Source organism: Malaya genurostris, chromosome 2 (genome assembly GCF_030247185.1).
Source record: "Malaya genurostris strain Urasoe2022 chromosome 2, Malgen_1.1, whole genome shotgun sequence".
In the NCBI taxonomy this organism is placed as follows: domain Eukaryota; kingdom Metazoa; phylum Arthropoda; class Insecta; order Diptera; family Culicidae; genus Malaya; species Malaya genurostris.
Genome location: NC_080571.1, coordinates 130,268,077 through 130,283,841, shown reverse-complemented (window position 1 = coordinate 130,283,841; position 15,765 = coordinate 130,268,077). Strand labels below are relative to the sequence as shown.

Below are 15,765 nucleotides of genomic sequence, written 5' to 3'. Positions count from 1 at the left end.
CCAGTCGACTTTTCCGAATGAGCTGCTCCTATTGTGGCAGTACGCAAGCCAAACGGACGGGTTCGCATTTGTGCGGACTACTCGACGGGACTTAACGAAGCATTGGAGGCAAACCACTATCCGCTTCCAACTCCTGACGAAATTTTTGCTCAACTCAATGGTAGCACAGTGTTCAGCATCATTGATCTGTCCGATGCGTATCTACAACTCGAAGTTGATGATAGTTCCAAGAAGTTACTCACCATCAACACGCATCGTGGTCTGTATCAATTTAATCGCCTTGCTCCAGGAGTATTCAGATATTCCTGGTGTCCGCTCTTTCATCGACGATGTTATCGTATTCTCAAAGGACATGAAGTCGCATCTAGTATCACTCAATTTACTGTTCCAGCGACTGAAGGAGTATGGTTTCCACGTCAAAGCTGAGAAGTGCCATCTCTTTCAAACACAACTTGCCTATTTGGGACACATCGTAGATAAAGAAGGCATTCGTCCTAATCCCGAGAAGTTGAAGAGCATTGCTGAACTTCCTGCCCCGACAAACGTTCCCGAATTACGGTCATACCTAGGAGCGGTCAACTTCTATGCAAGATTCGTTCGCAACATGCACGAGTTACGTCAAGTTTTTGCTAGGACGTCATTTCACATTGCTGACTGACCACAAGCCGCTACTGTCTATTTTCGGTTCCAAGAAAGGCATACCAATGCACACGGCAAACAGACTGGCACTTACGATGCTAAATTACGATTTTGAGATTCAACATGTATCCACGAGCTATTTTGGTTGCGCAGATATCTTGTCCAGGCTGATTAACCGAACCAACCAACCAGAAGAAGAATATGTCATCGCAGGACTCACTCTAGAGGAAGACTTATCCAGTATTCTTTCCGATGCTACAGAAAAGGTTCCGGTTTCATTTGCAGCATTGCAGAAAGCAACATCAACAAATGTCACACTTCAAACTGTTATCAAGCACATTCGTGACGGATGGCCTTCCTGCTCCAAGAATCTTTCCACTGCTGCTCAACCATATTACAACAGACGAGAATCGCTCAGCCTAGTTGACGGTTGTGTAATGTTTGGCGACAGAGTCATAGTTCCTGAGATGTTCCGACGAAGGATTCTGCAACAGTTTCATCGAGGTCATTCCGGAATGGTACGCATGAAGGCAATAGCTAGAAGCTTTGTTTTTTGGCCCGGTATCGACAATGACATTGAAAACTTCGTCAAACACTGCACGCCATGTTTATTAGCAGCCAAGACTCCTACAAAGACGACATTAGAGTCGTGGCCGATTCCTGCCAAACCTTGGTCCAGAATACATATCGATTACGCAGGTCCCGTAGATGGTGTCTATTTTCTAATAATAGTAGATCCCTTCTCTAAGTGGCCTGAAATACATCCAACAAAATCCACGACAACAAAAACCACCATCAAACTACTGATTCAAACTTTTGCAACATTCGGCAGTCCAGAAGTAATAGTGTCCGACAATGGAACTCAATTTTCCAGCCACGAATTTCCAGATTTTTGTACAGCTCAAGGAACACGTCATATTCGTATCGCTCCGTACCATCCGCAATCCAACGGTTTAGCCGAAAGATTCGTGGATACTTTGAAGAGAAGCCTTCGAAAAATGCGCACGGGAGGAGAATCACTCGAAGAAGCACTGTACACCTTCTTGAATGTTTACCGCTCTACTCCAACCAGTGACTTGAACGGCAAAGCTCCCGCTGAATTGATGTTCGGCAGACCAATACGTACCGTATCGTCATTGCTCAAACCGACTGAACGTTCCACTGACTCCACATTCAGAAACAGAAAGAATCAGAACAACTCATTCAACAAAAAGCACGGCGCAGTCAAAAGGGCATTTCAGCACGGAGATACCGTCTACGTAAAGGTACATCGAGCGAATTCATGGCAGTGGCAACCAGCAACCGTGATCGAGAAAATCGGAACCGTGAACTACAATGTCTTCCTGGAGGATCAACATCGCCTGATACGGTCACATGCAAACCAACTCAACGCTCGAGTTCCTGAACCTAGTACAGTAGGTAACCCAACACCGCTTTCAGTATTTTTCGATGGTTTCGGATTAACGGCTCCAAAAGCTCTCAATGTTCCTGTTGACAACCCAGACCCCCAGTTGTTAGAAGAACCCGTGTTGGATGAGTCCAATGAAGCTAGCCTGACAAATGATTCTTCAGAAGATGAAGTTGTGGGAAATGAAGAATCCGTACCTGTACAATCATCAACACCAATCCTAGAGAGAGGTCGACGAATGATTCAACTTCCAGCCCGGTTCAAGCCCTACTGGATGATAAAACCTTGAAGGGGGAAATGTTGGATCATAGCAACCAACGATCATATAACAGCTGACATGAATCTCATTTTATTCATTCATTCTTTGATTGACTTCCAATAAAGTAACAGCTAGAAGTATTCAATCCGAAGTTTCATTCCGGGAGTTTCCAGATACAACACATAGTTTTATTAATTATATTTCAACGACATACCTACCTACAGCATCAAAACTAAAATTCTATTGCAGTTGATGAGCAAAGCATTAGCGCGTTAAAAACTACAGTCGAAACCACAGGCACTTCGACGATATGCATATTAGAAACCGATGGTTCACCACTATTGATATATTTATCAATACAGCATCCAATTTACCAAAACAATTCACAATTATTTATATTAGGCAGCCCTACCACCCTGCAATTTAAAATACTTAAATTTTTGACAATACACTTGTTGGTCAAACATGGTCCTATTGGAACTGCTATTGATTCACCAATCTATATCATTGAATCGAAATTCTTTAAAAAAATTTGTAATTTTCCAAATAGCACTACCCTACGGTCGTTGAAAATGTCAAATTTAAATGCTATTGATTCACTATTGAATGAAACATGGAATCAGCAAAAGTCATATTATTTACGACTTTTCAAATTGCGTCACCCTATACTCACTGAAAATCTACAAAATTGTTAAATTCGAACTGCTATTGATTCAACAATCAACAGACCATCGAATCGATCAAAAATTTAATTTTTATCAATTTTTCTAATAGGACCACCCTACTGTCTCTAAAAATGTACAAAATTTTAAAATTTTCATTGCTTTTGATTCAATATTTAATAAAACATCAAATTAGTAAAAGTCCAAATATACACTGAAGTCTTTTTTTATGCGAATTTACGTACCGCATAAAAAAAACCGCATAACTCTGAAAATTCGCATAAAAAAAACCGCATAACTCTGAAACTTCGCATAAAAAAACCGCATAACTCTGAAACTTCGCATAAAAAAAGACCGCAGAAGGGTGAACCGCATAACTCTGAAAATTCGCATAAAAAAAACCGCATAACTCTAAAACTTCGCATAAAAAACCGCATAACTCTGAAAGTTCGCATAAAAAAAGTCGCGTAAAAAAAACCGCATAAAAAAGACCGCATAAAAAAAGACCTCAGTGTATTATATTTTCATACTGAGCTTCCCTAAAACTCTAATGAAAAATAAAAAAAAAATGTGAAAATTACCTGGCGAACATGAACATACATGTCATGAAGCGGTAGTCGGGTCCACTGACGCAGCGGCAGCGGTTGAATAAGATAGTCAACTCGATTTTCTGTGAATCGCGACGATTCTCCCGGTGAATCGCGACGCACTTCATATTTCACTTCCCCCACGAAGGAAGTGAGCTTCGAGGTGAAGTTCATTTCACACACCAAGTTCCCCAAGAAGGTGCTGCTATGGTTGACAATCAGTTAGAAAACGATTCAGACGATCCGTCTCCTTCCGCCACCGTCACTGGAACGTCAGTTTCCGTCACCGTCACCGGAACGTCAGCTTCCTTCAAAATTAGTTTAATACTTTTTTACCGGAACGTTCACACACTCCGTCCGTCAAGACGCTCCGTGGCGGTGACGTTACGTGTGAATGGCTCCATACGAATGCATGTAATTAATCACTAAATTTCTGTTTGAGCTGTTAGTAGAATATTCTCACTAATAGTACTGTTGTTGTACCGTTTAATTCCACTATGTCACGTCATTACACTCTCACAAAGTCACTATTTTCACAGTCACTATTTTCACGAAAGTGTATCAAACGTTATAATACATATTTCGGAATGTTATTTACATCCTTCTTCAGTGTATCGGTTTTATAAGTTTATTAAGTTTATAAAACCGATGCACTGAAAAAGGATGTGAATAACATTCCGAAATACGTATCTGTATTATAACGTTTGATACACTTTCGTGAAAATAGTGATTTGTGTAATGACGTGACATAGTGGAATTAAACGGTACAACAACAGTACTATAAATGTAATTAATGTTGACGGTGACGGTGACGGAGGTTGACTGTGACGGAAGGAGACGGATCGTCTGAATCGTACATAAGATCTACTTCAACAATTTTGTCGCGTATACTGAGAAGGAATTTATGAATAAAACGAAAAAAAGAACTCAAAAACATGCCTACACGCATGATTTTATCTGCCATTGTGATTGTTCCGGTTAACTACCGGAAGGCCGTTCGTGTGGGCGTAGAAGTTTTTGTTGCAAGTAAGTTTAAATAATTATGTTCCATGGGCGATTTATTAAAAGCAATTATCTATCTTAGCTTTTTTATCATCATCCGAAAAAAGCACATTTTTTAATGAAAACATATTTTTCTTATTTCAACCACCCTACACGCAGTAACATTTTCAGAAAGAATCAGGTTTTGTTCATGGGTGAATAATTTATTCATCATGTATTATGCAAAAATATAACGCTATGAATATTCATTTCCCAAAACTTATCTGTTTATATCAGATATAATCAATGTGCGAACTTTTTTCTTGAATATCATTAAGGAGAATGTTCGCTAGTGAACTTTGCACAACTGATTTTTTGTCATATGATATCAGTTTCAGTGATAATAGCGTTTGCAAAAAAAATAAGTAATGAACTTTCGGATCGATGATTTTTTTTGTCTGTAAATCACTTGCGATAAATTCCAGTCGCTATTTTCGATTTTTTTGTTTTTTTCCACCGGTGGCTCTACGTGTGCGAATTGTTAATATCTATCCGACTTTGAGCTTAGAAAAAAGATTTTGTTTTTTTCACTATTCTCACACATTATCTGAACTTGCACATTTTTTCTAATATTATCTCTGTATTATGTATATTGGATCCGGGGCTAATACGATAAATTATTATTATTATAATTCACGTGTCGACTCAAAAGATAATCATTTCACAACCTTCCGTAATCACGTCTTGATAAGGAACGTTATCGTAAATACTAATAATTATCATATTCACGATTTATTCAAATCAACGAGTAAATATCTAACACATTTCTTTTCATTATATAGGTTACATCGATAATAAGCATGACGATGACATGTTTAGAGTGGATATGGATGAGACTGTTGTTCAATCAAAGCGTGTTTCAATTGCTACTCCCAGGATCAGTATTGCCCCTACACTTGCTAGTTCTATAAGACAATCCGTATTTCCTCCTAAGGTTAACATGGTTATGATAAGCGAAGAAAAACAAGATGACGTAAGTACTAGATCCGTTAATGCTTTATCCACACCAGCTGAAAATACTTCATTGGAGGACGATATAAAGTATACTGGAACGATAAAAAAATCGGACATTTACAAGCGACGATCAGTGGAATCTCCTTCAATGAAAGCGGCTTCGAAAAAAATTTCACGTCATGATTTGGAGACAGAAAAAAAAATTGATGCAGAAACTGATTTTATCGTTCCCACGGTTAAACTCAAGTCAAAAGTAGCTGTTCCAATTTTTTTGGACGACGACGAACCAATAAATAGAGAATCTAATATTTTTTATCCTAACGAGTCTTGTTCAACGCAAATGTTTGATATGTTTGTGAGGAGTCAAAGTACTCCACTAGCACTCAAAAATACAGTAACGAAACAATCTGAAACTGTACTGCAACGACAATGCCTTGTATTAGACGATAATTATCATCAAAAAGATGAAAACTTTGCTCAAATGCAACAAGTTAAAATCAATGATGAAAATATCGGATTGGAATCAGTGACTCGTAATTCGAACAGTATTCAAGCACCCAAACAGCTTTCAACGATAATGGAGCGGACTGAAACCAGTACAATATCCGGTACGTGCAGTACTAAATCATCGGTTTCTTCACCTCCTCAAGGAGATATAATTTCTGATATAGTGATAGTAGAAAATGAGAGACTGAACAACTGCAATGATATGCCTAGGAAAAACAACGTGGATGAAGAAATATTATTTAAAATGCCAGATATGTTAACTAAAGAAGATCCATTCGAGGTAATTGGAAAAAATTCTTCAAAGGAATCTATTAGTGTCAAACCGTTTAACATCCATATCGATAGCACTGAAACAATGGTAAATATACCTCTTGTGTCAAAAAATGCTTTACCGGCAAAAGTGGACACTGGTGTGATTATAGATAAAGAGAACAAAGATGTAAGGAATTCTACGCTTTTCCAAATGCAAGAGGATGAAACTGCTACAGAATCAATTCATCTTCTACGTAAGAATATTTCTCATCTTCCTCAGCGTGAAGCTGGAATAAACTCAATAATGTCTTTCAAAATCACTACTGAACGTACCAATACTGTTCCACTTCCACTTGTGAAACAAACGGAAACAATAAAGTCTGCAGCTATGGTAAAAAAATCCAGAACAGACGACTCCTTGTTCGAGTTACTTTCAAAGACCCCTTCACCAAAAAATGTTCAACAAAAAAGTGTTAGAAGCCCTCTAAAGGAACCATCACAAAAAAATACTGAATTTGATCGTAACGCGTCTTTCTTTGATTTAGCCGATTTTCAAAAAACCCCAGAAAAGAAACTCGTCAAAGAAGAACAATTACCGGTGTTCATACCAGCTGGTAGTGCACCCAAACCAATTATCATAAAAAGTGTGATGGGTGCCATTAATTTAGCCGATTATCCCTCTCCCGATCAACGACGGTCAACCGAAGATATGAATACTGAGATATTTTCGTTAAATATGAATAATATCAAAAACTCAACACTAATACCAGGACAGTTTTCCGAATGTGAAGTACCAGAAAAAGCCGTTGTCTTCATTAGTCCTGGTGGGAAAACCCCTAAACGATTGCTAGATATACATATTAGTATGGATGAAGTGGACATTAAACAAATAAATTTAAATGTGAATAACGATGAAGATGTCTTTAAAATTCCGGAACCGATGAACAAATCACCTCCAGTTATCGAACTAGATGATTGTGATAGTAATGATTTAGGTAAAAGCATTTATGTTCGAAAACTGACATCTCCGGTTGAAGTAAATCAGAAATGGGAAGAAATTGACGAACATTTCAATCCAGCTAACAATCTGTACATGAAGAAAGAGGTAGACCTTGATGGAACAATTCAGTTCATTTGCCACCAGACTCAGGCAGGTGAGGTAGACCCATTCGACCCAAAGCTACAAGAAGCTTTTTTGGAAAAAATCAACTTTATGAGCTATATTGAAGAGCTCCCAACATGTTCATTGGTCAATAAAGTTCAGCCATTAGTGAAGGGAATGGTAGTATCAGTACAAGATACAAAGTTCTCTGTTATGAAAAAAATAGGCGAAGGCACATTTGGGACGGTGTACTGGTAGGAGCAAAACATAAAATTATTTAAATTTGCATTACAGAATATTTTTTTTAAGCGGTAAAAATGTAATAACTGGTGAAATGATTGCGTTAAAACAAGAACGACCTGCTAATCTTTGGGAGTACTATATTTGTCTGGAACTTAGAAGTCGTATCAACCATGATGATATTGTAAGTATATATAGTTTTCTTTTCTCATGTAAAAAGGTTATGCAATCACTCTGAAAACCGATCGAATCGAAGCCCGGTCTTTTAGAATTACATTCAGTTCATCGATATATCTGATTTGATTTTATCGAGAATGACCAAATCGATTTTCACAATTTAAGATTAAAATGAATGGTATTACAGTGTATTTCGTTCAATGTAACGCGGATTTGGTTTTTGGTTCCAGAATTATAGGTGTGAAACAGACGGCATAACACAAAAGGTCGAAAACCATAGCAAAGCGAAGTAACAAAGTCAGGGTACTATACTACCCATACTTGCATATCAGTCCCCTATTGAAAATCAACAAGTTATAAAGTTGTTGCTTCGGAGGATGAAATTGTAATTATAAATGGGAACTATACGTTTGATTCTGAAGAACACTATTTTGGCGAAGAACTGGGATCGATTGAAATTTTTGCATGCACTGCAAAATTAATGCAACCTGTACATTTTTTAGTTAATAAAACGTGATTTTTACTGCGTGGGACAGATATGCGATTACTTTTCATATGAAACAGACCAAACTTGATTTTTTTTTTCAAGTTTAACTGAACTAACCCCTAACTAACTTATTTTTGCAATTTCTGTATGTAACGTTAAAATAAATATTATCCGTCGAGCTAACTTAAAAGTGGCCAAAACCCACCCCACTCCGGAAACCTTCCATTGTAACAAACTTCGCAGCCGACTCGTAAGTGTACGTTGCGTGACCAATGCTACGATCCCAAGGACACTAAGAACCATTCCAAGATGTGATGTGAAATGAAACCACAAGGTTTTGCCAAGGGATGCGAGAAGGCTTACAGTAGCCCCGATATGATTCATCCATTCACCTTTTTTACTATATCTGTTACCGAAAAGCATATCCATCATTACCAGGAGCCTTCATGTTTTTAAAATTCCAAATGATTGACTGAATTTCATCAAAATTTGTCTCATTAATGTCATTTGGTAAAAACACTTGAGTTGAAATATGAAATATGAGACTTCATTTTCAATAGAACTCACAACGTTCAAATTATAATTGTGGACTGCTGAGCAAATTTTTGAGCATTTTCGCAATTTGTAAGAAGTATTTGATTTCCTTCCTTGAGAGCAGGAATTGGTTTCTGATGTTCCTTAAGAACCTTAGAAACTTTTCAGAAAGGTTTAGAATAAGGTTTAATTTGTTCAATTTGGAAAGTCTGAATGTTACAGGAAAATGATCTGAGTCAAAGTCAGCATGTGTAATCGGTTCACTACAAATGTGACTTTGATCTGCTAGAACCAGATCAATTGAAGAAGAATTTCACGGAAGAGAAGCAAGTCGGATTACTGGGGTGAAGAACTGTGAAGTAACCAGCTGAGAGTTGATTATGAAGTATTTCACCATTACTGTTATTTTGCCTACAATTCCACTGGACATGCTTAGCATTTAAGTCCCCTATTACAAAAAATTTCGGTCGATATCTTATGAGTTTTGCAAATCGCCTTTAAAGAAATTTAATTGTTCGCCGGTGCATTGGAATGGCAAATATGCTCCAGTGATGAAATAAATTCCATGAATGGTTTCAACTTCGATTCCCAAGCTTTCAATAACTTTAGTATTGAAAGAAGGTAAAATTCGATGTTTAATTTCCGTTGGACAAAAATGGCAACTCCACCACCCATTCCAGTAAACCTGTCAAAGCGATGAACCACATAATGTGGATTGCTTTTCAATTTGACATTTGATTTAAAGCGAAATTTTCATTTCGCAAAAGAGTAAATCTATGTTTAATATATTTTTGTAAATCCTTAATCATGTTTTTCATAGTAAGATCACGAGAACGTTGATATTGTCGTCGACGAACATTCTTCAACCGAATGAGCAGTTAAAGATTGTCATCGATGATAGGAAAATTTAATTTAGTTTGAGCTTTGGAAACTGAAAGATTTCTAGCTTCGATAATGTAATGATTCAAATTATCTATTGCTGTTACGATGTCCGCAAAATTTTCTAAAATAATTTCGTGATCCACATGATTTTCAATGTGACATTTTTCACGGAAGAGAAGTGTTGCAGCCAACCAAACGGCAATACTGGCAACCCTGCCATGTATAGAAAATTGGCAAAAGTACACTGTCAGTGTAACTTGACAGTGTACTGTATAACGAAAAATGTGTCCTAGAAAATTTGTCGGAGTATTCCGTATTAGAATTTGTATTTGGTTATGCTGTCACTGCGTTGACGTATATGTTGCTGCCATGAGATTGCCGCCAGTCCGGCTAGAAAGAGATTCAGAACGGTTGTCTAACAGCAAAGACAACTACTTTTGTTGTGTCTTGTGTAGCATGTCATTATTAAGTATTAAAGTATAGTAGTTCAGTTTTAAAATGTGTCTATTTGTTACTTGTCTGTAAGGACACTCAAATACTGTTCTCTGCTGTCCAACAACATTCACACAAGATTCCCATCACCCACGTGCAAAAAGACAAAAGGATGAGTATCCCGAATGGACAGAAATATGCCTTCCTGCAGCAACAAGGCCAACAGCAGCAAGTTCCTCCAGCTACGGATGAGCTCCTTCGTCAGTGTTTGCACCCGATGACACAAGTTCTCCAGCAACAGCAGCACAGTCAGCAGTCACAAGAGAACTTCATCAGGCAAGTCGTTTTGGAAGTGCATGCGGGCGCAGCACCCATTCCGGAACAAATTCTTGATTCCCTTGTTGGGAATATCAAGGAGTTCCGCGTCGACGTGGACAGTAGCATCACGTTTGCAGCCAGGTTCACGAGATACGACGAGCTGTTCGAAAAGGATGCTGCTCGGTTGAACGACCAAGCGAAGGTCTGATTGCTGTTCAGAAAGATGGGAACATCTGAACACGAAATGTACGTCTCTTGTATTCTGCCGAGAACACTGTAAGAGCATACTTTTGCAGACACGGTCGCAAAATTGATTACGCCTGCCGTGTGAATAAACTTTGCGTCGAGTTCGAGCTGGAAAAGCTGTCAGAACAACAGTTCAAGTGTGCGGACTAAAGTCTGAGCGTTATTCAGAGACTCGGACCAGACTTCTGTCACGGATTGAGGAGAACAATAACCTCACTTTGGAGCAATTATCGAACGAATGCCAGCGTCTCATTAATCTCAAACATGATAATGCTATCATCGAACCTGCTGCATCTTTCGATCATATTAATCAGCTCAAGCAGAAATATGACAGTAAACGTCAGTAACAGACGTTAGCTGTCTCCCAGGTCAGATGCGAACAACACAAAGCGTAAACCCGATACTCCGTGCTGGTATTGTGGTGCGTTCCATTATGTTCGTGACGGCCCGTACAAGAACCGTCAATGTCCCGATTGTAGTCGGTACGGTCATCGTCAAGGATACTGTGCAAGTTCCAAGAAGAAGAAGAGAGGTGGAAAACGTTCGGTGGCCAGCAAGGTTGTGGTTGTCAACATGTGTAACGTGCAGAGGCGGCGGAAATTTGTCTCCGTTGTGCTAAATGGAACTCACATTCATCTTCAGTTAGACACAGCGTCCGACATCGCGGTCATCAGCAAACCGATCTGGCGAAAGGTCGGTAGTCCCAGATTATCACCATCTACAGTGAAGGCGAAAACAACATCTGGGAATATTTTGCCACTCGAAGGTGAATTTTACTGTGACGTCACCATCGGCGAAAATACTCGCAGCGAAATTATTCGGGTTACTGAAAAGCAGCTGCAACTTCTCGGATCGGATTTGGTCGATAGCTTCAATTCATGGTCCGTCCCTAGTAACAATTTTTGTTACGCTAGCTTGTTTGTGACTAGTTTGCATCCAGATATTTGAGTGATTGTTACTAACATCTAACCACTTGCATGACTCAAAAAGCGCAGTTTCTACTAGTTGTTAAGTCGGCTAAAAATAAGTTGTCGTTACGTTGTAATGCCATACTGAAATAACTTATCTTTTCATAACTTGAAAATAACTTGTTCTCAAGTAAACTAGTTGAAACTTAGTCACCATCGACATTATAAACATTGAATAAATCCAGAATACTTTTCTATCATCAATAAAACAGCAGAAGAGTACTTTAAATCACAAACACGATACAAGGTACAAATTTCACAACGATCCAAAAACTGTCGAGCGGAATTCAATTTTACTTAACTGTTTTTTATGCGCCTTCAATCAAAATCTGTTTATAAAGAAATAAAAAATAAACAACAAAATAACCCTATGGTCAGAATGCTCAAAATTATTCCAAGTAGAGTGATTTCTCATCATTTTAAATTCATATATCACAAGAATTATAATATTATCACAATCGATGTTCAATCCCTATATTATTTTCTTCGTGTTTATGACAGTGCATAGAACAAAAATGACGATTCTGCCTTTCATTATTTTCGACCAAAAGTAGTTTTGAAAAAAAAAATATCCTGGTTTTATTTACGTTTCATACACTTCTTAAAACTCCATATTGTGCTCGCCATATTCAAGCCAAGAAAGGTTGTTTTGTTTGCATTTTCGTTATCATAACGTTGGGAAAACCTACCGATAACTATCTGAATCAATGAAGAAATTATGTTATAATCTTATAATATCTAAGTTATTGCTATATCAATTCACAGTAACGATTCACATATACGTTAAAGTATTTATAATAGTTTCACAACGGAAAATAAACCTTTTTTCAACTAGTAGCTAAAAACATAGCTGTGATGTTAGAATCAAGTAACGATAACATACAAATGATAGTTATTTCAATGTTTACGTTATAAAGAAACACTGCTGTCACCTTGTTTTAACCAGTATAACATAAAAAACATGTTCGTGCTCTTGTTGCAACACAGTTGGGCTAAGTGGTATCAAAACTAGTTACGGGTTGCTACTATTGAAGTCAAATAAACTTATTTTCAACTAGTAGCTAGAAGCATAGTTGTGATTAAAGATATGTTTGGATTAAGTAACGATAGCTTATAAATTATATTTAATTCAATATGACACAAAGATGTTATAATTGGAAACCTATATAACTATTTCGTAAATAGTTATGTTATGATGAAACATTGCTGTCACCATGTTTTGACCAGTATAACATAAAAAACATGTTCGTGCTCTTGTTTCAACATAGTTTAGACTTTGTCGTATCAGAACTAGTTGCGGAATGCTACTTGGGGTGTCAATGGATACTTTTTGCTGACAGGTATCTAGTTTTTCGACTTCTAGCGCAGCGCTTAGTTCTGCATTTCCAGAAGTTTTTAATGAGAAACTCGGGCTATGTAGTAAGGTACAGGTGAAGTTAGACGTAAAAGAGCAGTGCAAGCACGTTTTTTGTCCAAAACGCCCGGTTGCGTACTGTATGTACAACGCAGTCGATCAAGAGTTGGACCGGTTACAGCAGCTGAACATCATTACACCAGTCGACTACTCGGAGTGGGCAACACCAATCGTCGTAATGCGCAAAGCAAATTGTGCCATTTGTGTTTGCGGAGATTATTCTACAAATCTCAACTCCGGTCTGCAGTCTCACCAATACCCGCTCCCTCTTCCGGAAGACATCTTCGCTAAGCTGGCTAACTGCAAATTCTTCAGCCAGATCGATCATTCGGATGCATTTTTGCAAGTTGAAGTCGACGAGCAGTTTCGTCATCTGCTCACCATCAACACGCACCGTGGTTTGTTTCATTACAATCGTCTTCCATAAAGGTCCGCAACCTGAAAGCAGTTCTTCAGCTACATTGTTGACCATTGAGGTCTGCGTCCAGATCCAGCAAAAATCGAGGCAATAGTGCAGCTTCCGCCTCCTACTGACGTTCACGGTGTACGTTCCATCCTCGGGGCGCTCAATTATTACGGGAAGTTTGTCCCGAACATGCGAATGCTTCGCTTCCCGCTGGACAATCTGCTGATATCGCAGTCGAAGTTCCAGTGGGCAACGGAGTGCCAGCAGGCATTCGAGCGTTTCAAGCAGATTCTCTCCTCAAATCTTCTACTAACGCACTACGATCCGAAAAAGGAGATAATCGTTTCTGCTGACGCATCGTCAGTTGGTGTTGGAGCCACAATAAGTCACAGGTTCCCAGATGGCTACATCAAAATAGTACAGCATGCTTCCAGAGGTCTTACGAAGGCAGAGCAGAACTACAGTCAACCGGATCGTGAAGGTCTAGTTATCATCTTTGTCGTCATCAAGTTGCAGACTGACCACGCTCCGCTGCTCCGAATCTTCGGGTCCAAGAAGGGCATACCGGTATATACGGCCAACCGGTTACAGCACTTTGCCCTCACTCTACTGCTGTACGATTTCACCATTGAGTACGTTCCTACTGATAAGTTCGGTAACGCCGACGTGCTGTCCCGGTTGATAAACCGACACGCGCGACCAGAAGAAGACTACGTCATCGCCAGCATCATTCTCGAGCAGGATGTTAGGTCAGTAGCAGTTGATACAGTAGATGCGTTGCCTCTTACTTTCAGAAACGTCGCTCGAAGTACTCAAGCTGGCCCAGTACTCCGGAAGGTCTACCGTTTTATAACCGACGGTTGGCCTCAAACGAAAGCAATCGATCCGGAGATAAAACGATTCCAAGTCAGACAGGAATCCCTCACTACCGTTGACGGATGCATACTGTTCGCTGAACGACTCGTCATTCCAGCTCAGTACCGCATGCGTTGCTTAGATCAGCTTCACAATGGACATCCTGGTACACAGCGTATGAAGGCCATCGCCAGGACTACGTCTATTGGCCATCCATCGACGAAGACATCGCCGGTTATGTGAAAACATGTCGGCACTGTGCATCGGTTGCCAAGTCACCGCCTCACGCCGTCCCAGTGCCATGACCGAAGGCATCGGGCCCTTGGCAACGTGTTCACGTAGACTTCGCCGGTCCCATCTACGGTGAGTACTACTTGCTAGCGGTCCACTCCTTCTCCAAGTGGCCGGAGATTGTGCAAACCCGACGAATCACTTCAGTAGCAACCATCAGTATTCTTCAAAGTCTATTTGCAAGGCTCGGTATGCCTGTAATGCTAGTATAACGGATAACGGTACTCAGTTTACGAGTGTGGAATTTGCCAACTTCTGTGCTCTCAACGATATCGAGCAAGTCACAACGGCCCCGTTCCATCCCCAGTCTAACAGCCAAGTTGAAAGGTTCGTTGAGACCTTCAAGCGGGCCGTCAAAAAAATTCAAGAGGGGAGAGGAAGCTCTAGACACCTTTCTGCTAATCTACAGAAGCACGCCGAACCGCTCTGCGTCTGAAGGTAAATCACGTCATTATCTTCATCTACAGCAGTATCAACAAAGTTCGAGTCAGCGACCGAAGCAGACCTGGTGGAGACTGACATTACATCTAGTGGTTCTATATTTATGAGTCTATGTAACTCATTTGTACTAAACCAGGGAGGACGCTTCAAAATCATTTTCAGAATTTTATTCTGAATCCTTTGAAGCGTTTTCTTCCTGGTGGAACAACAACTTGACCAAATGGGTACTGCATAAAGCATGGCTGGTCTGAAAATTTGTTTATAATTTAATAATTTGTTTTTTAGACAGAGCTCAGAATTTCTGTTCATAAGAGGATATAAACATTTAATATATTTATTACACTTTGCCTGGATTTCTTCAATGTGATCCTTGAAAGTGAGTTATTTATCATACGTTAAACCTAAGTATTTAGCTTGATCAGACCGTGTCAATTCCAAGCCATTCAATTTGAGAATGTGATTATTGTTTGCTTCAATTTTCCATTCTGACAGATAATCACTGAAAATATTTAAACTTCTTTGTAGGCGACTGCAGATCACTCTTAGATTTCTACATGTGGCTAACAGATTTGTGTCGTCACAGAATAGCGATTTCTGACAACCAACGGGTAGATTTGGAAGATCAGAAGTGAAAATATTATACAAGATTGGAGCTACGCTCGA

At 39.2% G+C, this 15,765-nt stretch overlaps 1 protein-coding gene across 2 annotated transcripts in view; it reads left to right on the top strand.

The window, feature by feature from the left end:
- Positions 1-15,765, top strand: part of LOC131427760 (uncharacterized) — a 157,046-nt gene that overhangs the window by 79,218 nt on the left and 62,063 nt on the right. For both annotated transcript variants that reach the window (XR_009229308.1, XM_058591223.1), the window contains exons 4-5: positions 5,379-7,665; positions 7,721-7,835. Coding sequence is in view for 1 of the 2 variants with exons in the window: in XM_058591223.1 (XP_058447206.1) it covers positions 5,379-7,665; positions 7,721-7,835 (2,402 nt within the window). In the remaining variant the exon portion in view is untranslated. The remainder of the gene's footprint in view (positions 1-5,378; positions 7,666-7,720; positions 7,836-15,765) is intronic.